This window comes from Grampus griseus (assembly GCF_964374135.1).
Source record: "Grampus griseus genome assembly, chromosome: 7".
Taxonomy (NCBI): domain Eukaryota; kingdom Metazoa; phylum Chordata; class Mammalia; order Artiodactyla; family Delphinidae; genus Grampus; species Grampus griseus.
Genome location: NC_139001.1, coordinates 62,280,814 through 62,307,032, shown reverse-complemented (window position 1 = coordinate 62,307,032; position 26,219 = coordinate 62,280,814). Strand labels below are relative to the sequence as shown.

The 26,219-nt window shown below is 35.2% G+C and overlaps 2 protein-coding genes across 3 annotated transcripts in view; one reads left to right on the top strand and one right to left on the bottom strand.

Moving 5' to 3' along the window:
• PPIG (peptidylprolyl isomerase G) overlaps window positions 1-6,803 on the top strand; it is a 41,201-nt gene extending 34,398 nt beyond the window's left edge. For both annotated transcript variants that reach the window (XM_082657724.1, XM_082657725.1), the window contains exons 10-14: window positions 1,010-1,223; window positions 2,012-2,173; window positions 3,573-3,660; window positions 5,151-5,287; window positions 5,475-6,803. In XM_082657724.1, the coding sequence (XP_082513850.1) occupies window positions 1,010-1,223; window positions 2,012-2,173; window positions 3,573-3,660; window positions 5,151-5,287; window positions 5,475-6,582 (1,709 nt within the window). In that variant the 3' untranslated portion in view covers window positions 6,583-6,803. The remainder of the gene's footprint in view (window positions 1-1,009; window positions 1,224-2,011; window positions 2,174-3,572; window positions 3,661-5,150; window positions 5,288-5,474) is intronic.
• Window positions 6,804-11,281: 4,478 nt separating this feature from the next.
• CFAP210 (cilia and flagella associated protein 210) overlaps window positions 11,282-26,219 on the bottom strand; it is a gene marked incomplete at both ends in the record, with an annotated part of 36,728 nt that continues 21,790 nt past the window's right edge. The window contains 4 exons of the mRNA XM_082657938.1: window positions 11,282-11,626; window positions 17,465-17,629; window positions 18,389-18,581; window positions 21,173-21,312. Of these exons, the coding sequence (XP_082514064.1) occupies window positions 11,282-11,626; window positions 17,465-17,629; window positions 18,389-18,581; window positions 21,173-21,312 (843 nt within the window). The remainder of the gene's footprint in view (window positions 11,627-17,464; window positions 17,630-18,388; window positions 18,582-21,172; window positions 21,313-26,219) is intronic.

Genomic DNA, 26,219 nt, shown 5'->3' with positions numbered 1-26,219 from the left:
AGGGGTCCCTTTTCTCCACATCCTCACCAATGCTTGTTATGTGTTGTCTTTTTGATAATAGCCATTCTGACAGGTGTGAGGTGCTATCTCATTGTTTTGATTTGCATTTCTCTGATGATTAGTGATGTTGAGCATCTTTTCATGTGCCTGTTGGCATCTGTATGTCTCCTTTGGAAAAATGTTTATTCAGGTTCTCTGCCCATTTTTTAATCAGATTGTTGAATTCACTTCTTTAAGTCCACCATGGTTGGAATTAGAATACTGTTAGGTGGGCGAAGCTCTGTCCAGTCTGTCATATCTTCCTCCATTTCCTGGTTAACCTCACTTATTTGTGTTAGTTTCCTCATCCTTAAAGCATTTGAGTTTTGGGACCCCTTTTAAAATTAAACTTCCTTAACCCAAAATAAAATTTAAATTTGAAATTACTTTTTGTAGAGACCCCAAAACATATTTATTAATCATTGGCAAATGACTACCACTACCCTCTGTTGTAAGTCTGCTGTTCAACCAAAGCTAAATTTCTTAATCATTAGAGGAATACTCAGACATTGAATAAGCCCATGCCAGTGGAATCGTGTTTCTTATCTTTCCACATTCATGCATAGTATTTTTTCTATTACTTCTCTCCTACAGTTGTACTTCCAATATTGATAAGAGAAAAAGTTGAAAACTACAAAAAGATTAGAATCTGGGATTCTTGAGTGTTATTTCTGTGCCTTTAAAAAAGTATGTTATTCATATGATTCCTAAAATTAACTTAGTTTAATGTTTTAGATTTACCTATTACTTTTCCAGAATTCTTTAGATATAAATATAACTCTGCCCCATGCGTCTGTAGATCTGGATTCTAATCTTGAGTCTTAACTCCTTTCCTGTACCCCTCAGGTCAAATAGCTGGATGAGCTAAGTGTTAAATACTGGACTTTGAGAATCTGCAAAAAAATCTAAACTTCCACTTACAAAGTTTGTCTAAAAAGTGTTCACCAAACCGTTTTGCTTTTTATTAAAGCTAGGAAAGAAGAAAAGAAAAGGCATAAATCCTCCTCCTCCTCCTCCTCATCATCCAGTGACTCAGATAGTTCAAGCGATTCTCAGTCCTCTTCTGATTCTTCTGATTCTGAAAGTGCTTCTGAAGAGAAATCAAAAAAAAGAAAGAAGAAACATAGGAAAAATTCTCGTAAACACAAGAAAGAAAAGAAGAAGCGAAAGAAAAGCAAGAAAAGGTCTTAATTTACTTTTACAGTACTGACTTTGTATTCTAATTCCCTTCTGTTTATATATAAATCTATTGGGATTTTGGATCAATTATATGGAACATGAAAATAGTGAGAAATGTTTCATAGCATGAAGTATAAGACCATTTTGATATTCTACAGTCTATAGATTAAATTTGGGGACATTCATTTTAATTTTCAACCAAACCATTCAGTTCATTTTGTCTGAATTCAATGACCTTTTGGTTATATAGGTTTGTATTTTATGGGAGGAATATAAGATTAGTGAGAATTATAGGAAACCAATGACTGTTTTATTTTCTGTAGCAGTCTCTCGCTTTTTTGTTCTTTATTTTTTTTCCTCCTATGATAGCATAGGGTAGAAAGCAGATAATGTCAGCATATTTCTTTTCTTTCCTGTTTTGTCTGAAATAATCTATGGTTGTACTAAAACTCATCTTTATAAACCTGTTGCCTCTAAAGCAGTTTCTTTACCTATATTTTCAAGTATTTTAAATTTATCAGAGGGCATTGCACATGAAGTATCATATTTTGGTTCCATTTTATTGGAAAATATTTTTTGAGAATGTGATAACAGAAACATTTGGTTTTGGTTTTTGGTTGGTTTGTCAGAGGAATGAGTATTTTCCCCATGTAATTGCATTTTTGGTCAGAGATCGGGGACAGAATGATGCATATATTGTACATATTACAAAGGAAAGAAATACCAACAATTGGAAAATCGGGGTAGGTACATAATAACCAAGTGGAATTTGTTGTGTGTGTTTCTTTTAAAGCGCATCTAGTGAAAGTGAGGCTGAAAATCTTGAAGCACAACCCCAGTCTACTGTTCGTCCAGAAGAAATCCCTCCAATACCTGAAAATAGATTCCTAATGAGAAAAAGTCCTCCTAAAGCTGATGAAAAAGAAAGGAAGAACAGGGAGAGAGAGAGAGAGTGGTATGTGAATATGTTTATTTTATAAACTGGTCTACATTCTCTACCACAGAACCTTTCTTTTTTAAAAAACCATTTTTGCTTATTTTAGATAAGGTTTAATTGGTGACCTTGTCCCAAGATTGAAATTTCTTAATAGGATAATGTTAGCAAGGCTCCTTTTTGCTAACCACATAGCTGAAAAGATAAATTGACTTAATTCAGACAGATTTTTGAATAAAAGTTACATTAATTAAAAAAAAGAAACAAGCACTGCAAATGGCAAAAAGATATTGTTAAGTGGCATTCCAAACAAATTCCATTTAAAACAAGTGTTTTACTCTGTTATTTGTATACATTAAACTTTTAAGCAAGTAAGAACCTTTATTTTTCAGTTTGTCTGATGGGGGAAAATGCTGTTTTCCTTGCCTGGTTTACAATATTGTGGTATTGAAAATTGACAGCATATTCAAGTACTTTGAAAATTTTTCTACATAAGTTCACATTATTAGTATTAGAAGTTGTTGGTTCTTGATGAATCATTTTAATAATTATGTCCAAAGATAGAAAAAAAGAAGGGTATCTTTCTCTTATTTATAATTGGAAATAATGTATTTAAAAGTGGTAAAATTCTGAACATTCCCCCTATACTTTCACAATACAGTAAAAATATAAAAGTAAGTCTTGGTTACTTGAATTGGGATAATTTTGATGGATTGGATTGAGTTTATTCAGTTAATAGGAAATTGTGTGTCTAAGGAAGTAAACATTAAGGAGAAGATATTTGAACTACTTTAGAATGCATTTTTCAGATATAACATACACAGATATTGTTAGTGCTAATTAAATATTAACTCATTATTATTTGAAAATAAATAGTTTCCCTTTCTGGTATAAAGCATGATATTAAACATTTTGCTAATTCAGACCATCTTGTCTCTGTTTAATTCACATTAATTACATTTCTCTATAGTTTTATTACCAGTGAACAACTGCTTATAGGATAGTAAGATACTTTAGAATCAGATAGCTTTAAAATTGTTCTCTCAACAGCATGCAGCCTACTCTGAGTTCCTTAGCACTATCAGGTTGACTTCATCTTAGTGATGATTATATAACAGTGTTTCTCAACAGGACACAGTTGGCATTTGGGAACAGGATAGTTCTTCATCTACACACATTACAAGATTTTAGCATTCCTGACTTGTCAGTCGGTACCAATAGCACCCTCTAGTCATTGACAGTTGTAAAAATGCTCCCATACTTTTCCAGATAACTACTAGGATTGATAACATTCCTGGTTGAGAACCACTGATTATATATGTAAGACTTTAAATTTATTAGTTTAGATCAGTAAAGCTATGTTCTCCAGATTTATTTTTATAAAATAATGTTTTTTAATTTTCCCTCTGCTTCCTTCTAGTAATCTACTTAACTCCCAGCCTGCTTCATACCAGAGGCGACTTTTAGTTACTAGGTCTGGCAGGAAAATTAAAGGAAGAGGACCAAGGGTAGGTGATTCTTTTCCCAGAAGTTCTGATAGTATTGCATTTATCTTAAATAATCCTAGAGTGTTTCTTAAGTATTGTTTTATACATAAGTAGTTAAAATTTAGAGTAGATACGGATGTTGAATTATATGTTCTCCTTTTATAGTAACTTCTTTGTGTTGGTTCTTCCACATTGAAAATCCATGGGATGTTAATGGATTTTACATGTACATGGTATAAAATGAGATTGAGGTCTTTCTTGTACCCCTTTGTTACTTCCTGACCACTGTGTCCCTATGCTTGTTAAAAATTAACCCTATTCTTATATTTCGTACTCTTTCTCTTCACTGGATTCTCCTCATCAGAATTTAAATATCTTCTTGTTTTTTCAAAACTTTTAACCAACGTGGCTATACTTAGTATATTATTTCTTCACTTCCTACTTGTTCCTCAGCCATTTCAGTTTGTCTTCTGCCATTCTGCTGAAAACAGCACTTGCTTTATGGTCAGTTCCAAGTCACAGAATCCATTGGATCCTTTCAGTCTTTGTCTTATTTAATCTCCCTCCTTGTAACACTCTTTTCCCTTTGCTTCCATCATCTTTTCTTCCTGTCTCTGGCCAGTCTGTCTTAAATTTCCAATGCTAGTTCATGCTCTTCTACCTGATGTTTAAATATTGTAGTACCTCAGGGTTCTAACTCTTCTCACTTTGCATATGCTTCTTGGGCAATATAATCACTCTCGTAACTTCACTGGGTACCTGTATGCTGATAACTGTCAGTTTTTCATCTGCCTTTCTGGCATCAAAGGTTTATTTGATGACCATTTAGGTGCCTAATGGGCACTTTAAACTCATCATATACAATGGTAAGCATAAACACTTCTTCAGGCCTGACCCTCCTTTAGATTTCTGGTCTCAGTGACAGACACTACCACCTGTGCAAGCACTTAAACCTGAAGCCCAAGAATCATTTTGTTTCTCCCCTTTTCTTTCCTACCTTATATAACTTATCCATCACCAAATCCTGTCTGTTCAACCTCAACCTCCTAAATACTCTGAAATGTATCTGCTTCTCTCAAGCTCCACTCCTACCATCTTAGTTCAGTTCACCATTGTATATTCTCTGAACTATAAAGGGCTTCCTAACTATTCTCATAGCAGTTCTCAAACTTTTTTGTCTTCGGACCTCTTTACACTCTTAAAAATGATTGAGGATTCAAAAGAGCTTTTGTTGATGTGGGATATAGCTATCGATATTTACTGTTTTAGAACTTAAACCCAAGACATATTTAAAACAAGAACATATAAACACACATTTCATTAGCAATGAAAGCAAAGATATCAAACCACATTATGCCTCATTGATTTCCTACCTGACAATTGGGAAATTTAGTTATTTTAGAAGGCATGGAAATATCAGACATTTTTGAACCTAGAAATATGTACACTTTAGCAATTGTTATAATGCTTTTATATTTTTATATATTAATTTTTCCCCTCTTTTTTTAAAGCGTTATCGAACTCCTTCTAGATCCAGATCCAGGGATCGTTTCAGACGTAGTGAGACTCCTCCACATTGGAGGCAGGAGATGCAGAGAGCTCAAAGAATGAGGGTATCAAGTGGTGAAAGATGGATCAAAGGGGATAAGTAAGATTTAACTCTTATTTCAAATGCAGTAACAAGTATTTTTTTTAACTATTTAAAATTATTTCATTTAAAGCCATTTCAGTTGTTTCTGAATGTCTTAAGGAAAATAGAATATCATTTCAGCAATAATGGACACCATTGTTTTCCTAATAAACTTTCCCCAAAACTTTTTTTCTTCCTTTTTTAGGAGTGAGTTAAATGAAATAAAAGAAAATCAAAGAAGCCCAGTTAGAGTAAAAGAGAAAAAAATAACTGATCATAGGCATGTTTCTGAGAGTCCAAACAGAAAAAGTGAAAAGGAAAAGAAAGTTAAAGATCATAAATCTAACAGCAAAGAGAGAGACATCAGAAGAAATTCAGAAAAAGATGATAAATATAAAAACAAGGTAAAGAAAAGGGCCAAATCGAAAAGTAGGAGTAAGAGCAAAGAGAAATCCAAGAGTAAGGAAAGAGATACAAAGCATAATAGACATGAAGAAAAGAGGATGAGGTCAAGGAGTAAAGAAAGGGATCATGAGAATGTTAAAGAAAAAGAAAAGTCTGATTCTAAAGGAAAAGATCAGGAAAGGAGTAGAAGTAAAGAGAAGTCTAAACAGTTAGAATCCAAAAGCAATGAGCATGATCATAATAAAAGTAAGGACAAGGACAGACGTGCACAGTCTAGGAGTAGAGAACGCGATGTAACTAAAGGCAAACACAGTTACAATAGTAGAACAAGGGAACGAAGCAGAAGTAGGGACAGGAGCAGAAGAGTGCGGTCTAGAAGCCATGACCGAGATCGCAGCAGAAGCAAGGAGTATCACAGATACAGAGAACAGGAGTACAGGAGAAGAGGAAGGTCACGGAGCCGAGACAGAAGAGCAACGCCAGGAAGATCAAGAAGTAAAGACAGGAGGAGAAGGAGGAGAGATTCACGGAGCTCAGAGGGAGAAGAAAGTCAAAGCAGAAACAAAGAAAAATACAGAAACCAAGAAAGTAAAAGTTCACACAGAAAAGAGAATTCTGAGGGTGAGAAGAGAATGTACTCTAAAAATCGTGATCATAGTAGCTCAAATAGTAACAGGGAAAAAAAGGCTGATAGAGATCAAAGTCCATTCTCAAAAATGAAACAAAGTAGTCAGGACAATGAATTAAAGTTCTCAACTTTGAAAAATAAGGAGGATGAGAAGACCAGATCCTCAGTGGAAAAAGAAAACCAAAAATCAAAGGGTCAAGAAAATGACCACACACATGATAAAAATAAAAAATTTGATCATGAATCAAGCCCTGGAACAGATGAAGACAAAAGTGGATGAATGAGGTATATAAACTTATTTCCATTCTGTCTCAAATTTTAAGTTTTAGAGACTTGCTGATGAATCCCCTTTATGTTGTTTTCTTTTCATTGTTTTGGGTTTATGTTTGTCCTTTTTTTTTTTTTTTCCAATGTGGACTTTATTGAGTCGATCTTTTGATAATCTGCAACCTGGATAATTTGTACTGCAAAAGTTTTAATAAACTTGAAATGAGAAAAACACTTTGGTGTAATACTGTGTGCTGTGTTTAACTATTTCATGTATGCATTTTTGTGTTGCAACAATCAGCCAGTAGCAAACATGCTTTTCTACACCCTGATTTGTGTGATCGGCCAGTTGGAAACAAACATAACTGATTGTTGGAATACATTGTTACAAAAGCTTGTGTTTCTCATGATTAAAGTAACCTTAGAAGCCACTAGGTAGAAGAAATCTTGTGTAGATTTTTCTATAGCATTTATAACAGAGGCTTGCAGCAGCAGCTTTTAATTACACAGAAGTGGGACCCTAATAACTTGAGATATTAAGTCATTACTTTTGATTTTATAGTAATTTGTGCTTTAAAATAGATATTTATATTGCACTTCATGTTACTCTTTATATTTCTACCGGTAGCTTGTTTCATATTAATATTTTTCCTCTTTAGTTTTGTTTTACTTCACTGTCTATAAATATAGTTGAGTATTTTTTTTCAGTTGATGTACTGATTGGGCTTGGCTTGCTGTTACACAGCATCTGACAAGAACTGTACCTTGAAGATCAGGTTGTAATTCTCAATTCTGTGTTGCTGTTGGTCTGAAGAGATGAAACTTGCTTTGGGGGAATGTTTTATTATTATTATTACCATTACCCTTCTCTAAAATGAAAAAAATAGTTTTCTCACTAAAACATACCACTTGTGCAGGTCTTTATGTTAGACAGATTCTAAAAATTGTTAGTATTGACACATTAACTTAGATTTCTCTTTTTGGCCACTGACCTATATAGAGTTGAGTATTAATGTTGCATGTTTTTTTTTTTTTTTTCACTTGAACTGACTTCTCTAACTCTCATAACTGTGAGCTTCAACTGGCAAGAAAATGCATCTTTTTTATCTATGTATCACAGTAGGCTGTAGCATGTTTATGACTCTGGTTTCTTCTATTCAGGGGGCTTTATACCGTAACTGTTAATCATTATTTTAACTTGGCATGTATAGCATTGCCACATAGAGTAGAAAGTAGCAAAATTTGATAGCTTATAGTGTGAAACACTAAAGATATCCAAAGTCCGTTTAGAATTTTGTATGTGGTAGATTGCTATTTTAGTGATGTGTGGCCTTTTATTCTGTAATTTCTCTTCTAAATAAAATGTTGAACATACAGTAAACACAAAACCTGCCTCATTTGAAAAGAAATTTCAGAATTCCAATTAGTAGTTGCCTCTAGAGTGCTTTTGTACTTTACTATTTGTCAGTAGTGTCAAATACCTACTCTGTTACCAAGGTAGCTCCTTCGTAAACCCAGTAGCTACTCAATGTTATTTGTACTGAGCAAAGCAATGCTTATTAGCATAGTACTTCCCGTTATTGATTAAAACAGTAATGATACATTTGGCATTGTGGTAGCCATTTATATAACAAATAGGGTAATGATTGTTTGCAGTATCTTGAAACAAATATCTGTAGCAGAGTCTTACCAAATTTTTTTCCTGATGGTAAAAGTAATAGATGTTTATGATAATCCAGGGTGGTTGATTCCTTAGAGACTTTGACCACAAACCTTAGAGATAATTGAGTCTTGAGTCCCCAAGCTGTATAATGTTAATATATTTTAAATTAGTTATTGTTTGTCTTAAATTCAGTAAACTGCATTTAAAAAGTCTTTGTTAAACTATTTGAGCTTCAAGAAAGGTGCTGTTTAAGAAAGGATTTCTAATAATTATATTTAAAAAAAAAAAAAACATGCTAAGTAAAAATACTTCTATGTTGTCTGATCCCGGAGCTTTATCCACTAAGAATTATAGACAAGTAACCATAGGGGGAAAAAATAGTAATTTCGTTAAGTAGTATTCTGTTTTGGTCATCAAAGAAGCAATTCCATGCTAAACATTATTTATAAGCCTTTTAAAAAAAACTTTGTTAGTTGTTTTTACAATAGAACAGATATGTGAAGGAGTTGAAGTGAGAGATGACAATCAGCTAGATTTTATTTTCAGAATATAAATAACATTCAGAAAATGATCAAACAGCATTAATTGTACCTCATCTGCCTTTGCATCTGAATAGTACACCAATCAAATGATCCTTTCATTACATTTTTAATAGTTGTGCAACCTTTAGTTTTTACTTTGAACAACTTTGTTTTCCTAAAAGTCAACTATTTAATTCTTTACTGCCAAATTGATAATAGTTTGAGCTTACAGTTTACCTCAAAGTGTGTTTGATTTAATATCCTCTTAAAGATATTTAGTTTGTTTTTATTACTTGATTGGCAATATATGAGAAATTTTTTCATGATTATTTCATGTGAATTCTTTTTCTGGGTAAACCATCTGCCACAGAAATTGACACTGCAGAGTGATTAATGTTAAAGAGCTTGTAGAGAAGCTACTAGGTTGCTTGAAAACATTTTTAAATTACTCTATAGGTAGTGAGTTCATAGAGCATTGTAGTTTCTAAGTTTCTTAATCAGATCCCTCACAGAAGTTTCAAAGAATTTGTCTTATAAATCCATCTTTGCACAAGTGTAATATTGATTCATATTGGCTTTGCCTAATGGCCTTTGATTCTGTACTCAGTGGGAGATATGAAACTGAAAAGTAAAAATTTCTTAATATTGGGGACGGGAACACACTGGGCTTCTCATGTTTTCAGTAGTAGTAATTACTGACAGTTCTAATTTGTTTTCAGGTTAGTGTGTGGAACAAATTAGTATGGTTTTAGTAGTTGATTTTGCTTTACTCTGGGTGGCAGTATTTTTCATCACACTTCGAACCTTTATGGAATTTGAAAAATTCCATCAGCAAGGTTGGAGAAGGGAGTTGTTGAGGGGTTTTGTTTGTTTTTATGTACTGGGGGGAGTGGTGGGATTGATTTGTGTGTCTGCCCTGCCCCCCTTTTTCAAGCAAATTCCTATGTTTACCAAAAGCACATGCTGTATATTTTGTTCCCCCTTTGTGTGTTTATAGTATTTTGAAGGATAAATGAATTGGGTATTTGTATGTGGGTATATTAAAAGTTATGGCTGCTCTCTTTACAGAAGGGAAAAACAAATGAAGTTAATGCACTTCTTTTCCTAGCTCAGAAGTCACTGTGATGTATATTTTTTTAATGAAATTTAGGAATAAAGCTGTTGTTGCAATTGTATAATTAGTTTCAAAATGCTGCTTCTCTTATCATTAGTCTAGTAACTGTTAAACTGTTTTCTGCAAACTGCATTTTACAGAATTTAAACTCTGAAACTATCAACTTTTATAGTTAAACATTGTATAAAATAAACTATACTATCATAAACAGTTTGTTTTTGTATTTTTTAAATCATTGTATTAGCTTATTCGGCCTTTATTTTTATTAAAAGCTAAATAATGAAGATAAATCAATTAAAATAATACTTTTATTTTACCCACAGAAATTGTATTAGGAAAAAACTGAGCAAAGAGTTTAACAATGTTGAACTTCTTTTAAGAATTTAGCCAGCAGTGACAATTTCCAGGTTTAGGAATAAGTTCTAGTGTAACTGTTTAATCATAGTGCTTCACATTGCAAGGTGTCTTTTGCCTCAGCAGACTTTTAAGGTTATACATGGAATTTGCATTTCTGTCAACTGGAATGCTACTATTTGCTTTTTAATTCCTCCAAATTTCTCAGCAGCAGGAACACTGTATTATATTCTGTGCCTGCCAGCTTTAATATAACACTTACCATTGTAAAGCCATATAAGTGTTAATTGAGTTTGTAAAACAGATTGTCTAGTTTTTGGTTTCTTGTTTATTTTTGGTTTTAGGGAAAATTAACCTAGTTAACTTGAGAGTTAGTCACTGAAAATATATATGCTTAAGTAAAAACGTTCTGACCATTCAGTGGTTTATATGTGTTAGCAGGTGAATATTATTAAACTCTCAAATTCTGGAGTGTTTTTAAATGTTTTATTAAGCCAGGAGAATATGTAAAATGTGAGTGCTTCATATGGACTGTGCAAATTTGTTATTAAAATACTTTTAGTTTCAATGTGCTTTTTCTATTTTCATTGCTTTCTAGGTTTCTTTCCTAAACATACTTCCTAACCTAGTACTGTGTTTCTTTTTTAAGTGTGGATTCATAATTTTCACACCTCCCCCACCCCACCAAGTCCTCTCAATACCCAAAATGTCCTAGTTCCAATTTACATCTTTGCCACAAATTTTAGCTATGGTTTCTTTTTATCAAATTAGCAGATCAGAGCAGTTGTGTACTAATAGGTGCAGGTTGTACAATATTATGAATATACTTAATGCCACTGAATATTCTTAAATGGCTAAAATTATACATTTGGTTGTGTATGTGTTTTATCAAAATAAAAAATGGAATCTGACTTAATCTTGAATGGGGAAGAATCAGATCAGACATAATTGTACTTAGATGAAAAGCAGCTTTATTAACAAATTATAAGCATATAATTCACTTGAATTTGTAGCTCATAATATTAGCTATGACTTAGTCTTCTTAAAAATAAACTTTTTTCTACCATGTAAAACCTAGCCTTCCCTTAGACTTTTGAAAATTATTATATTTTGATCCCTGAGAGGTATAAAAAGGGAGCTGGACTCCAGTAATATCATTTGCCTGATACCTGGGTCTTAATACACCTCTGTCCACAAAAACTGGCCCAGGACCACCTCCAGGTCCTTCCTGTACAGCTTTTACAAGAGGATAAATATACTTGTTTGTTGATTCAGACTCAGATTCAATTACTTCTCTGGCATAATCCTGAAATTCCTTCTCCTTTTCAGCCACAAGAGCTTCAGTAAGTCTGCAGTACTCTAATTCTGCTTGTTTTGCTTGCAGTGCATTAAATTTATTTTGGGCCTATTTGGGAAGGAAAGAAAAAATACACTTTGTATTAGTAAAAAAAAAAAAAATCAATTTTTTAAATATATGTAGCATTTGAAGTTGCAGATAGAGCTTTCTAAACTCATTGATATTTGACAAGTCCTGACTTAACAACTATATACTATAATTTATTTCATAAATTCTCCCATGCTTCTCACAACAGTATCATGTTCAAAGTAGTGGCTCAGTATTATGTGATGGTACATCTTTAAACAATGCAGCATGAAATTAAAAATCAAATAACCAAGTTTAAAATCCTGTTTCTACCATTTAGAAGATGTGTACTTTGACAAGTGTAGAAGACATAATAATCAATCGCTGTCCCCATCCATCCACTATTCTGAAGGAATGCACCCAAACCCACTGTCCCAAATCAGCCAGATATACCATGTGACTGAGCCACATAAGATTAAGTCAGCAATGAATATCTGAATTAAGTGGTTAAACCAGTCACATTCTCTTTCCTAAGAATTTGAAGTTGGAACAAGTGACATTTATCAATGTTGGAGCTAGGTAGAAATAAGCAATCTACCTACCAAAAGCCAGTTTACTAACATTTCATAATTTTTTTCTTTTAACTTTATAATTTACAAAACCATTGTTCTTTTAACTGCTTATATGAGGTGACTAATGGGTTTTTAAAGATTTCTATAAAGTTTTGGTTGACACTTTTTCCTTGTGTCTTCTCAGAAGCATTTTAAGAAATGCTGAGTATCAAAAATTAAGATTTTGTCTACTTATGAATATAGTATTCATGAAAATATATTTCAAACTCAGTAACCAACACTTCAGCATAAAATAGTAGCTTAAACCTGATATATCTACCAGGAATTGAAATTTGTGAGGAAATAAAACAACCATATGAATACAAAATAGCAAATTTTTGTTACTGAGTGCTACGTTTCAAAACAGGCTTTCATGCTATATGTTGAATAGGGGATAGGATACTAGGAGTTTGAAAAATAGAAAATGATATTCAATAACAGGAAAAAATCAGAGAGACTAAGAACTATCTCATCAATGGTAAAATGCTGTAATTTGGGATCTTAACAAGGAGCAGTTGGGATATACTGTATTGGTTTGGTAGCAGTTTTGTAGAAAGATGTTGAGGGAACAGGGAGAAATATTTGAAGTACAGAAAAGAAATGAGAATGGAAGGAAAGGTAACCATAATGGAATACATGACTGGTACCTTAAACTTTATATACATTAAGCATAAATACAGATTTGTAAAGAAACTTAAAATACTGGTTTAAAACCCTAAAAATTATAACACATGGGGGTAAAGTAACAAATACCTTTAGAGGATGCTAGAGAGCTAATTATTTTGAAAACTCGAAAATACAGTTAAAGAATCAAATATCCTGTCTTTTCTTTTAAAATTGTACTGCAGAGAAACTGCTGATCATGAAAATTTCTTTGAAAACTTCAGCAAATCGATGAGAAGGAAGCAGAAAATACTGACATTTTTCCACCTGATGAATTAAATCTAGGTAACAATCATCAAAGGCTGTTTGTATCACAGAAAGTGAGACAACAGTCATTACATGCCTTCTAATGGAAATACACAACACCAGTTACGAGTTTTCACCAAAAAACTGAACCTGAATCTGACCTAAACTAGATTTTACATGAAATGTGAGGAACAATACTACCCTGCAGGGATCCAATCAGCAAAATGCAGACTATAATAATTCTAAAAGATAAGAAACCCTGTTCCTTCAACAAATAAATTGCAAGATAAACATAATGGAGACAAGGAGGGAGAACCTAAGACAAAAACAGAGGATGGGGGTGGAGGAGGAGTTATAGGTTAAAAGAAACTTGAAAGACATATCAACCAAATAGAATATATGGACCCTGTTTCATCCTCAAAAACTAAAAATATTCATGAGACAATCTGGGGGAAATTTAAATGCTGAATGTTAATTGTTTTATATTTTTGAATGTTAATTGTTTTAGATGTTTTAACAGAATTGTGATTGTTAATTTCTAAAGAGTCCCTGAGCTTTAGAGATAAGATACTGAAATATACATTGATAAAATGATATGATATCTGGAATTTGCTTCAAAATAATATGGCAGATCCTACTTCTGATAATGGCCACATGAGGAGGTTGGCCAATTATTCTCCACAGAAAACAAGTTTATTATTAAAAATTATTAAAATCAACCATTTCAGAGCACTGGTAAGTGACCATGTACAGGCAACTACTTGAGAAGTGTTTTTTCATGAAAAACTGCTACTAAATCAGAAGGTAAGAACCGCAAGTTTCTGGCATTCTTTGGAGGGCATTGCTATCCCTCCAGCTCAGGAGGTGAAAACTTGCAATTTAACTGGATAATGATGTCAGATTCTATTTGGGTTGAGTGACAAAGCAGCTAGAAATTGAAGGGGGAGATTCTGGAATGAGACAGAAGAGTTGAAATGATAAACTTTACAGACATCCCTGACTAACTGATAAAACACATTCACACAGGATACCTCAGGAGCCTGGCAGAAAAAGCCTGGGAGAAATTATGAATTTAGTGTTCTTTGGACTACCACCCTCAACCTGCCCACAGCTTGCATAGCAAGGGTAGGAGTAAAAACATTACTGGCTGAAGGTGTCTGAACATAAACTCTACCCATATTATTGGATGACTGTCAACACCAGTACAGTGAGGAACCCTAGGAGTCGAGGCTTTAAAAAATAAAAGTGAGCAAAGACATCAGAGGCTACCTTCTGTGGTGAAAACAGATTTCATAGCTTGCGTCCAGGGAAAGCAGTTGCCTACTAAAAAAGCAACAACTCTCAGAACAAAACAATCTACAACATATTCTATAAAATGTCAAGTTTTCAACCAAAAATCACTAGACCTGCAAAGAAATAGAAACGTGTTACATTATTCCCAGGAAACAGAAACTAACTGAATGAAACTGCGTATTGACTTTAGCAATTAGATTTCAAAGCAGTTATGAATATATCCAGTGAATTAAAGGAAATATGCTCAGAATGAGTGAACTGGCAATCTAATCAGATAAATAGAAACAATATAAAAAATATAAAAAAGAACCAAATGAAAACTGTAGGGTTGAAAGTTCAATAATTGATAAATTCATTAGATGAGCTCAACATCAGAACCAGTGAATCTGAAGGTAGATCAATAGAAACTGTCCCATCTGAGGAACAAAGAAAAATATTGACTAAAAATGATCAGAATTGTCAGAGGTTTCTGGTATAATATCAGATGTCTCTGTGTATGTGCAAATTGGGTCCCTGAAGAAAAAAGGATAAAGAAGCAGGAAAAATATTTGAAGAAATAACAGAAAACTCCCCACATTTGGTGACATTAACTAGCACATCCAAGAGGCACCACAAATCCCAAATAGAAAAAACTCAAGGAAAATGCATCATAGTCAATCTGCAGGAAGCCAAAAATGAAGAAAAAATTTCATTTTCAAGAGAAAAATGACACATCACATATAGGGGACAAACTATGATTGAGAGCAGATTTCTAGTCATAAACAGTGAAGGCCAGAAGACACTGGAACAAACATTCAAAAGGCTGAAAAAAATGATATCCAATAATTTCATATCCAATGAAAAGGCAAGATAAAGACATCTCCAGAAAAACATTAACTGAAAGAATTTATTGCTAGCCCACCTGTGCTATAAAATGTGCTAGAGGAAGTCTTCAGACTGAATAAGCATATGAAAAGAGGCTCAACATCACTAATCATGAGGGAAATGCAAGTGAAAACCACAATAAGATACCATTTTAAATCCATTATGATAACAACAAACACAGAAAATGTTGAGAATTCGGAGAAACTGGAACCCTTGAACATTGCTGGTCAGAGTGTTAATGGTACAGTTGCTGTAGAAAACAGTATGGTGGTTCTGAAAAAACTTAAACATATAATTACCATATGATCCAGCAATTCCACTTGTGGGTATATAAGCAAAAGAATTGAAAACAGGGACTCAAACAGATATCTTATACCAATGTGCAGAAGCATTATTTGCAATAGCCAAAAAATGGGAAAAACCCAAATATATATTGATGGATGTATGGATAAACAAATTGTGGTATATATGTACAATGGAATATTATTCAGCATTAATAAGGAATGACACTCTGACACATGCAGCAACATGAATGAACCTTGAAGACATAAGCTCAGTGAAATAAGACAGGCAAAAAAGGACAAATATTGTATGATCCCACTAATATGTGGTACCTGGAATAAGCAAATTCACAGAGACAAAAAGTAGAACACTGGTTACCAGGAACTGGGAGGAAGGGGAACAGAGAGTTACTGTTTAATGGGTACAGAGTTTCAGAGTAGGATGATGAAAAAGTTATGAAGTTGGACAGTATTCATAGTTGCACCTCAGTGTAAATGTGCTTAATGCCCTTGGACTGTATGATTAAAAATAGAATCAGTGGTCCCCAACCTTTTTGGCACCAGGGACCGGTTTCGTGGAAGACAATTTTTCCACGGATGGGAGGGGGAGGTATGGTTCAGGCAGTAATGTGAGCCATGATTCAGGTGGTAATGCAAGCAATGGGGAGCGATGGGGAGTGGCAAATGAAGCCTTGCTCGCTCGCGCACTGCTCACCTCCTGCTATGCAGCCTGGTTCCTAACATGCCGCGGACCGCTACCAGACTGGGGCCCAGGGGTTGGGGACCCCTGGTTTGAATGGTAAATTTTATGTTATGTATATTTCACCACATTAAAAAAATAAGTTAAAACTCAACAATTAGAAAGAAACCCAGGGCTTCCCTGGTGGTGCAGTGGTTAAGAATCTGCCTGCCAATGCACGTCACACAGGTTTGAGCCTGGTCCGGGAAGATCCCACATGCCACGGAGCAACTAAGCCCATGCACCACAACTACTGAGCCTGCGCTCTGCAGCCCACAAGCCACAACTACTGAGCCTGTGTGCCACAACTACTGAAGCCCACGCACCTAGAGCCCGTGCTCTGCAACAAGAGAAGCCACCGCAATGAGAAGCCCATGCACTGCAACGAAGAGTAGCACCCGCTTGCCACAGCTAGAGAAAGCCCGTGTGCAGCAATGAAGACCCAATGCAGCCAAAAATAAAAAATAAAAAGAGAAAAGAAAGCAACCCAACTAAAAAATTGGCAAAAGATTTAAATAAACACTTCACAAGGCACACAAATGACTAAAAAGTACATGAAAAGATGTTCAATATCTTTAGTCATTAGGGAAATGCAAAATAACACCATGAGATAACACTATACTAGAATAGTTAAAAATTAAAGGATGGCAATAACAAGTGTTAGCAAGGATGTGGGGCAACTTGTCCTTGCACTCATTGCTGGTAGGAATGGAAAATGGTACAGCTATTCTGGAAAACAGTTTTTAGACACAAATGATTGGTTGCCAGGTCTTCCATACATGCTGTAAAATCTCTGGGACCCCCACTCACCTCAAATATGAAACCTATGTGATCCCAATCAACATATTCTCTGGGTAGTGGTTTTAAAGAGGGGGAAAAAGTAAAGGAAGCATCATGGCCTGCCATTTGCGTTTGTATTTTCTTAAATATTTATCAAAACACAATAGAAACTAAAGAAGGATAAATAGTTGTGCAAAAGACATAAACCTAGTGTGAGAACTTCAATACCCATAAAAACAAAAACTAACTCTTCACATTTTTAATACATTTTATTGTGTCATAACCATAATGACCATCTGATCGTACTTGATAAAGGAAACTGCTTTAGGAAACAGAAAACTATCAAGAACTCTATATTACATATTTATTGCTAAAAGAAGTATAAACATTTAGGAATAATTACCATTTGCTGAATATGGGCATCTTGAACTTCTCGACGTTCTTTATCAGCTTTCCGTTTTTTCTCCTTTTCATGCTCCCAGAAAATCTGGTCTGCTTTCAGGACAGCTAGCAATTGTTCTTTAGCCTCTATTTTTCTTTGTCTTTCTTCTTCCTCTTTATTTTTTATCTAGATGATAAAAGGCAAAGGAAAAAATTAAAACCATTTTTAGCAACCAACAGCCTTCAATAAGGCACAAAGTTAGAAAGCTCTAAGCAGAAAGTCAGCCAGGAGCAATGCAAGGGCAGAAAATTGGACACACATGGACTGATTCCCACGTGGCCAGTTTACTTTGATTTTGTTCTATTTCCTTAATATCAAGAAACAATAAAAACGTAAGTAGAATGATACTGGTTTTAAAAAAATACAGGAACAGAAAAGACCATCTCAGGAACAGAAAAGACCATCTCAGGGTAGGGAAATATTTGTAAGGTAAAAAATTAATTGCTACAATGTTTATAAAGTATCCAATTTATATCTTATGACAGTCACGTAGGAGATACATTCTGAAGGATTAAGATATACAGAAACACAATGGGGTAATTTTTACTTGATTTATCTTAAAAACATTCAAACGAAAGGTATATTAAATGAATAACTTTTTGCACTTCAGATGCAAACAAATCTCTTCTGAAACAGAAGAGATTATTATTACTTTGCATCTATAAAGATCTTATTTGTAATTGTCTACCATGTCATTTTCTGTTAGAAATTAAACATGGTCTGATTTCAAGACTACAGGAAGATAATTTATACATTGTTTTTCAAATCTGCTAGTTTTTGTCAGGGAGGCAGAGGGAGTATATTAGGAGGGAGTAAGGAGAAACTACAGTGTAAAGAGCTCAAATTTGTTTTTTGATTTTTATTTGTCATCATTGAATTGCTTACCACAAGAGCTCTATGTTCTGCAATTGCTTTTAATTCTGCTTTGTTTTTTTCATACTTTTCTCTTTCTCTTTTTTTCCATTCAGCCTCAGCTTCTGCAATATCTCTAGCAATAATCAAATCTTGATTGTCAAATTTCTCTTTCATTAGTTTACTCAGGAAGTTATTTATTCTTTCTCTCCGTTCCTCCATTAGCCTATAACAAAATAACCATCACTTGTCAAGTCTTCATGAATGGATTTTTTATGGAGCCAATATACTTTATTTAGAGAGTCAGATATTTTATAGTCTTTTACAAGACTGAAAGGGAGCCCCATCGCTCCTTTCATATATTAAGTGGAAATTATTTTTAATACTTTATTTTATACTTTATTTTTAGAATAAAGTCTATTCTAAAAATCCAAAGGGAATAATGCATATAGTATGATCTTGTGTATGTGTGTGTATAGGAAATAAAGTGTAAAATTCTCCACATGAAAAATATTTTTAAATACTTTATTAGACTATCCTACTTGCTCTAATATTGAACACATAGATTATAAAAATAAGTCAAAGGACTTTCTTTAAATTTAACCTCAAAAACAGAAAAAGCTATCAAAATCCTGAATAAATTCATCCTTACTATGCCCTGTCTGCAGTTTATTCATAGTACTTTATTGACTTCATCTGTTTATATGAAGATAAATAACTCTCCTTTTACACTGTGAGATTTCCAAGGTCAGAGACAGGGTAAGTCCTCTCTCTAGTTCAGGGCCAAGCATGGTGCCTGGCACATCATCAACAATAACTACAGGGGCTTCCCTGGTGGCGCAGTGGTTGAGAATCTGCCTGCCAATGCAGGAGACACGGGTTCGAGCCCTGGTCTGGGAAGATCCCACATGCCGCGGAGCAACTACGCCCGTGAGCCACAACTACTGAGCCTGCGCGTCTGGAGCTTGTGCTCCGCAACAAGAGAGGCCATGACAGTGAGAGGCCTGTGCACCGCGATGAAGAGTGGCCCCTGCTCTCCACAACTAGAGAAAGCCCACGCACAGAAACGAAGACCCAACACAGACAAAAATAAATAAATAAATAAAAATAGAATTAAAAAACAAAACGAAACAATAACTACATATTTGTTAAAGGAATGGGGGCATTTTCATTAAGGAAATTGGGCAAAATATACTTTTAAATTTAGTTGTGACGTATTCACTGATTATTGAGTGAATTTGCAAAGCAACATGGGAGAAACAATGAGAAAGGACACAGCACATGCCCCAGGGGAATGACAATCTAAAGTGGAGAAAAGACAATTATGTAAATAGCTATGCAGGCAAAAGTGATAAATGCCATGAGAAAGCTAGAAAATGATGTGGGCAAATGAGAAAAAAGGAGGGCTTCATGGAAAAGGTGACATTTCATCTAGGCTTTCAAAAACAATATTTTAAACACTTCGATTACCTACTATGTGCCAGGGACTATTCCAGGTACTGGGACATAACAGTAAACAAAAACATTAAAAATCTCTACTTTCATGGAGCTTTCACAATAGTTGGGGTAGAGAGACAGCAAACAAAATAAATAATTAAAATAGTGCTGTATCATTCAACAAAGAAAAAGAAAGCAGTTAAAGTGATAAGCAATGTGGGGTGTGGGCTTGTAATTTTACTATATTAGTTTTGTTTGTTTGTTTGTTTTGCAGTACGCGGGCCTCTCACTGTTGTGGCTTCTCCCATTGCGGAGCACAGGCTCCAGACACGCAGGCTCAGCAGCCATGGCTCACAGGCCCAGCCGCTCCACGGCATGTGGGATCTTCCCGGACCGGGACACGAACCCGGGTCCCCTGCATCGGCAGGCAGACTCTCAACCACGGCGCCACCAGGGAAGCCCTGGGCTTATAATTTTAAATAACATAGGGATGGCCTGAATGAGAAGGCAATATTTGAGTAATGATCTGAAAGAGTTAAAGGAGGTGAGCATTCCCCAAAGAGGGTACAGGAGAAGTCCAGTGTGAGTGACAAAGAGGGAAAGAAAGAGAGAACAGTAAGAGATGAGGTTTGAGAGAGGAGGCTGGGGTCGGCTGGGAATTAGGATGGATGTAGAGCCTTATGGGCCATAGTCAACACTCTAAGTGTGATGTAAAGCCATCAGAGGGTTTTGCACAAGTGAAAAGCATGGTCTAGACAGAAACAGGATGTACTGTAAGTCTCTTACCTCACCTCACCCCAAACTGCTCACTAAGGTAAGCAATGACCTCTAAATCTGATGGGTGCTTCATTTTTAAAATCTCATTTAATCCCTCTAGTGATCTAACACTGATGACTGCTCTCTTCTTACTGAGTCTCCATCCCCCCTCCCTTGCTGTTTCTCTGCTTTTCCTCCATTCTCTGGGAACTATTCCTTGGTCTTCATATTACCTTCATTCTCCATTTGACATTTAACTATGGATTTCCCTAGGGACTATGTCACCTTCACTTCTTACCTACTCCCCCAGGTGAGCTCACCTGTATCCACAGTTCCAATTCCCACTTGTACATCAATGGCTCACGAAGCCATCTCCAGTTCATACCCCTCTCCTAAAGTAGAGATTTTCAGTATTTCCAACCACCTACCACACAGATGTCATCAATATTCCAAGGGAACCCCAACTCACGTGCTCCAAGCTGAAATCACCATGTCACTAAACGCCCTGACATAAATAATGAGACCTTTTTCCTAAAGACTACTCTCATATCACAACTTCTGATTTAAAATAAAATAATTTCAGACAGTACTTTATTAATCACAAAAATTATTTTAGAAGCTGACCTGTGTGTTTCAGCTTCTTTTGCTTTCCCCATTTGTGTAAGACGCTTTTTCGCTTTGATAAATTTTCTAATCTTTTCATCTTCCTCCTCTTGCTGCTGCTGTTCTACAGCTTTGATGGTATTTTTATCATTCAGATGTTCCTTGGAGGAAAAAACTGTGTATTATTCTATCACAAAGAAAAGTATCTTTCAACATATAGATATCTAATACGATATTAAATGTCAAATGGTCACAGCTTCTAATACAATTATTTCTCTCTTGGAGAAATATCCCAAGGAGATAATCAGAGCTGGACATTACGTTTTATGTACCTACCACGCACTTCACCTCAAAGTTATTTATAACAGTGAAAATTGGAAACAACCTCTAAGTAGTCAATAATGGAGAAATGGTTAAATAAATTACACTCTCAAAGACATGGGAAGATACAAATAACATAATCAGTAAGTAGGAGAAAAAAGCAGAATATAAAACATTACCATGGAGTATTTCAGTTTTGCAAATATATATAAATACAAGTTTATAATGTATATATAACTGGAAGAAATGTATCAAATGTTAACAGTAGTTATCTCTAGGGTATGAGATTATAGGTGACTTTCACATCTTAATTTTCTGTATTTCTTTTCAAATATCTCATTTCTTTACAAATATGAATTTAAAATAATTCTATAATCAGATAAAATACAGTAAATATGTATACATTCATTTAATGTTTGAATAGTTAATATAGTCATATGCTACACAAATTTACAATATTTTAAAAACACACAGTGTAAAGCGTCCTTCCTACCACATCCACCATCTGCCTATTCCTAATTCCACCCACCAGACTCAATTACTGTGAAACTACTTTCTTGTCCAGACTTTCTTTTTGTGCATATACAAAAAATTATAGAGATGTATATTCTAATTAAAAAATGTTTAATAGGTCAGTTTTTTAACAAAGAATAAAAATCTGTTCATATCAGCATATTTTTTAAATTAGAGCATCATTTCAGAAGTCCAATATAAATCAGAGGGTTCTACAACTCTACAACCTGACCTGCATTAGCCATCATAAAAATAGGTGTCTTTGAACACAACAGCCTGGATACATAGATGTATCAGTGCTTTCTGTTACTATAAGTAGAAATCAATTCAAGGTAAAAGTTGTTAGGTATAATATTTAATATTCCACTATATTTATAACTCAGGGTCTACTACGTACCTACTACTCTTAAGTACTTTTTATTTTATGGGATATTACTTTTCAAAGCTGTAATCTGGTTACGAGATATATTAGTTGACATGAAAAGGTAATGAAAATATCAAACTCTTAAAAGTGATTGTTTTGAATTATTTCTTAAAAACTTTATTTTACTGTTTTTTTCTAAGTTTATTGTAAATGTTCATACAGATTTTTTATAATAAGAAAAGCCCATGGGCTTCCCTGGTGGCGCAGTGGTTGAGAGTCTGCCTGCTGATGCAGGGGACACGGGTTCGTGCCCCGGTCCGGAAAGATCCCACATGCCGCAGAGCGGCTGGGCCCGTGAGCCATGGCCGCTGAGCCTGCGCGTCCGGAGCCTGTGCTCCGCAACGGGAGAGGCCACAACAGTTAGAGGTCCGCATACCGCAAAAAAAAAAAAAAAAAAGGAAAAGCCCAGAGTTAACACAAAGTTAATCCTGATTTTTAAAAATTGAAAGCCTCAGTTCAAGGTCACCTGGCTAGTAAGTAGCAGTGTTAGCATACAAAACAAGGTCTGTCCTATTCCAAAGTGACTTGGAAAGATAAAAATATTATATCCATGAACAACGAATAAGATTTTATGCAAAAGGAATAATAATATTACAAGTAAAACTCTTAGAAATTAAAATTTTGATAGTTAAAATTAAAAATTCAATAGAAGATTTAGAAGACAAAGTTGAGAATAACTCTCAAAGTCAAACAAAAACCAAAAATGGCAGGAACAATTAATTGCCTACCCAAGAGTCTTTCTTCTCTTCTGCATTAGTAGCAGGACCCAGATTTTGTTCAGAGTGGCAATATGCTCATCTAGAAGACTATATTTCCAAGCTTTCTTTTCAGCTAGGTGTCACTAAATTACAACCAATGAGATTTAATGGAAATTGTTAAGTGGGAGTTCTGAAAAAGTTCCTTAAAAGGAAGACAGATAGTTAGGAAATCCTTTTTTGTCCTTCATCCTTTCTCCTTCTTGCTGCCTGGAATGTGGCCAGGAGCTCCAGCAGCTATTCAAGGCCATGAGGCAATCCTGAGGACAGAAGCCACCTATGTTCCAAGAATAGCAAAGCAAAAAAAGAGAAGCTGTCTCATTCCCCCTTGATTCTGGAGGTACCATATCAGCCTTGGCATGACCACCTCTGCACTTCAGATAAAGGTACTGTTGCAATTTATTTTGTAATTTTTTACATTCTTTATTTTGGGTTTTCTGTTATAAACTTTTGAGTCTTACCCTAACTAATAATATGAGAAAATATTTTTTTAATTAGAGCATCACTTCAGAAAGTCCAATATAAATCAGAGGGGTTCTAGAATGGTAGAAACAAAATAGAAAGGGACAAAATTATACAAGAAATAAAATAAGAAAACCTGATGCATTTATGGGTTGAGGCATCAACTGAGTGCTCAGCAAAATGAAAAAGACCTAAACGAGGTACGTCCCTGTTAAATCTTACAGTTGCAGAGATAAAGACCCTCAGAGCTTTCAGAGAAAGAGAGACAAGGGAAGTAAAAACAAAACACACCAGATCACATACATAGAATGAATACCATAAATGGCACAATACTTTTCCATAGCAATACTGAAAGCTAGAATATTATGAAAACATAAATACAAAACTCTGAATTCTGAACCCAGAATTCTACACCCAAACTATAAAGAAAGCATTACTTTATTTTTTTTTTTATAAATTTATTTAGTTAGTTATTTTTGGCTGCATTGGGTGTTTGTTGCTGCACACAGGCTTTCCTCTAGTTGCAGCGAGCAGGGGCTACTCTTTGTTGTGGTGCATGGGCTTCTCATTGCGGTGGCTTCTCTTGTTGCAGAGCACAGGCTCTAGGTGTGTGGGCTTCAGTATTTGTGGCACAAAGGCTCAGTAGTTGTGGCTCTTGGGTTCAGTAGTTGTGGCTTGCGGGCTCAGTAGTTGTGGCTCATGGGCTCTAGAGCGCAGGCTCAGTAGTTGCAGGACACAGGCTTAGTTGCTCCACGGCATGTGGGATCTTCCCAGACCAGGGCTCAAACCCGTGTCCCCTGCATTGGCAGGCGGATTCTTAACCACTGTGCCACCAGGGAAGCCCAAAGCAACTGTTACTTTAGATGATAACCTTTCCAGATAAGAATTCAAAATTTTTACCTCCTCTATACCCTTTCTTCAGAAGCTACTCAAAGATGTATTTCAGGGGACTTCCCTGGTCATGCAGGGGATAAGACTCCATGCTCTCAATGCAGGGGGCCCAGGTTTGATCCCTGGTCAGGAAACTAGATCCCACATGCATGCCACAACTAACAGTTTGCCTGCCACAACTAAGGAGCCCACCTGCCACAACAAAGGAGCCCACGTGCTGCAGCTAAGGAGCCCTGGAGCCGCAACTGAGGAGCCCACCTGCCTCAACTAAGACCTGGTGCAACCAAATAAATAAATATTTAAAAAAAAAGATGTATTTCAGAAAGATGAAGGAATAAATCAAGAAAGAGGAAGGCATAAGATTCAGGAAATAGGAGCTGAGACCCAGGAAAGTGGCACAGGGAAGCTCCAGAATGACAGCTGAGCAGCAGGCCTAGAGAGCAAACAGTCTAGAAGGAAGAGAAGGACGGAGGACTCTGTATGGGGGAGCTCCAAGAAAACCATAAATAATTTAACATTACTTAGGTGAACATTTGAAAACTAATATCATTAACCATTTGGCAGAACGTACTGAACATATGGAAAAAATTGAGGTATAGAGCTTTAAAGCAAATGCAAACAATGAGAATTATTTTAACCACAGAAAAACATTTATGGAAGCAAACAATTATAATCATAGTATATTTCTTAGCTCTTCAGAGAACAATATTTATAAAATCATAATAATGATTAAACTAAAATTATGCCATGATGATTTGGGGGGAAGAGGTGGATGGGAAGGGGACAGTATTGGGAAAGAGCTAAATCCTCAACTACCAGGGCAGAGAGACAGAAAATGTTTAAAATTGATAAATCAAGATACATATCTTTAAAACTGAATATATTTTTTTAAATATATAGATTATTTATTTATTTTTAAATTTATTTCCTTATTTATTTATTTATTTTTGGCTGTGCTGGGTCTTCGTTGCTGTGCGCAGGCCTTCTCTAGTTGCAGTGAGCGGGGGCTATTCTTCATTGTGGTGCGTGGGCTTCTCATTGCAGTGGCTTCTCTTGTTTGGGAGCATGGGCCCTAGGTGCACGGCTTCAGTAGTTGTGGCACACGGACTCAGTAGGTGTGGCTCGTGGACTCTAGAGCACAGGCTCAGCAGTTGTGGCACACGGGCTTAGTTGCTCCGCGGCATGTGGGATCTTCCCAGACCAGGGCTCGAACCCATGTCCCCTGCATTGGCAGGCGGATTCTTAACCACTGTGCCACCAGGGAAGTCCCTAAAATACATAGATTATTTAGAATATAATTTTCCAAGAAGCAGAAGGAGTGAAGCAATGACTGCTACTCTTCTTTTAAGCATTTTGGTGATGTTTGATGTTTTAAATCTGTGTATATGTTACTTAAGAATAAAAAATAACTTTAAAGAAATGAATATAAAAAATTACAAAATAAATTGCAACTACCATAAAATAATTATTACCATTTATTCAGCATATATTAATAGTGCAGGAGATACCAAACACGTATCACCCCATTCATTGCTCATTACAACTCTCATATTTAGGATAACAAAATTCATTTTTAAAAAGTCTCATTCTCTTAATTCTTGTTCATGAATGAGAGCACATCCAAATGAAATAACAGCAAATATAGCTCCCCCCAAAGTACACTTAAAAACCCAACTTAATAGCAAACTTCTTTTCTATACCA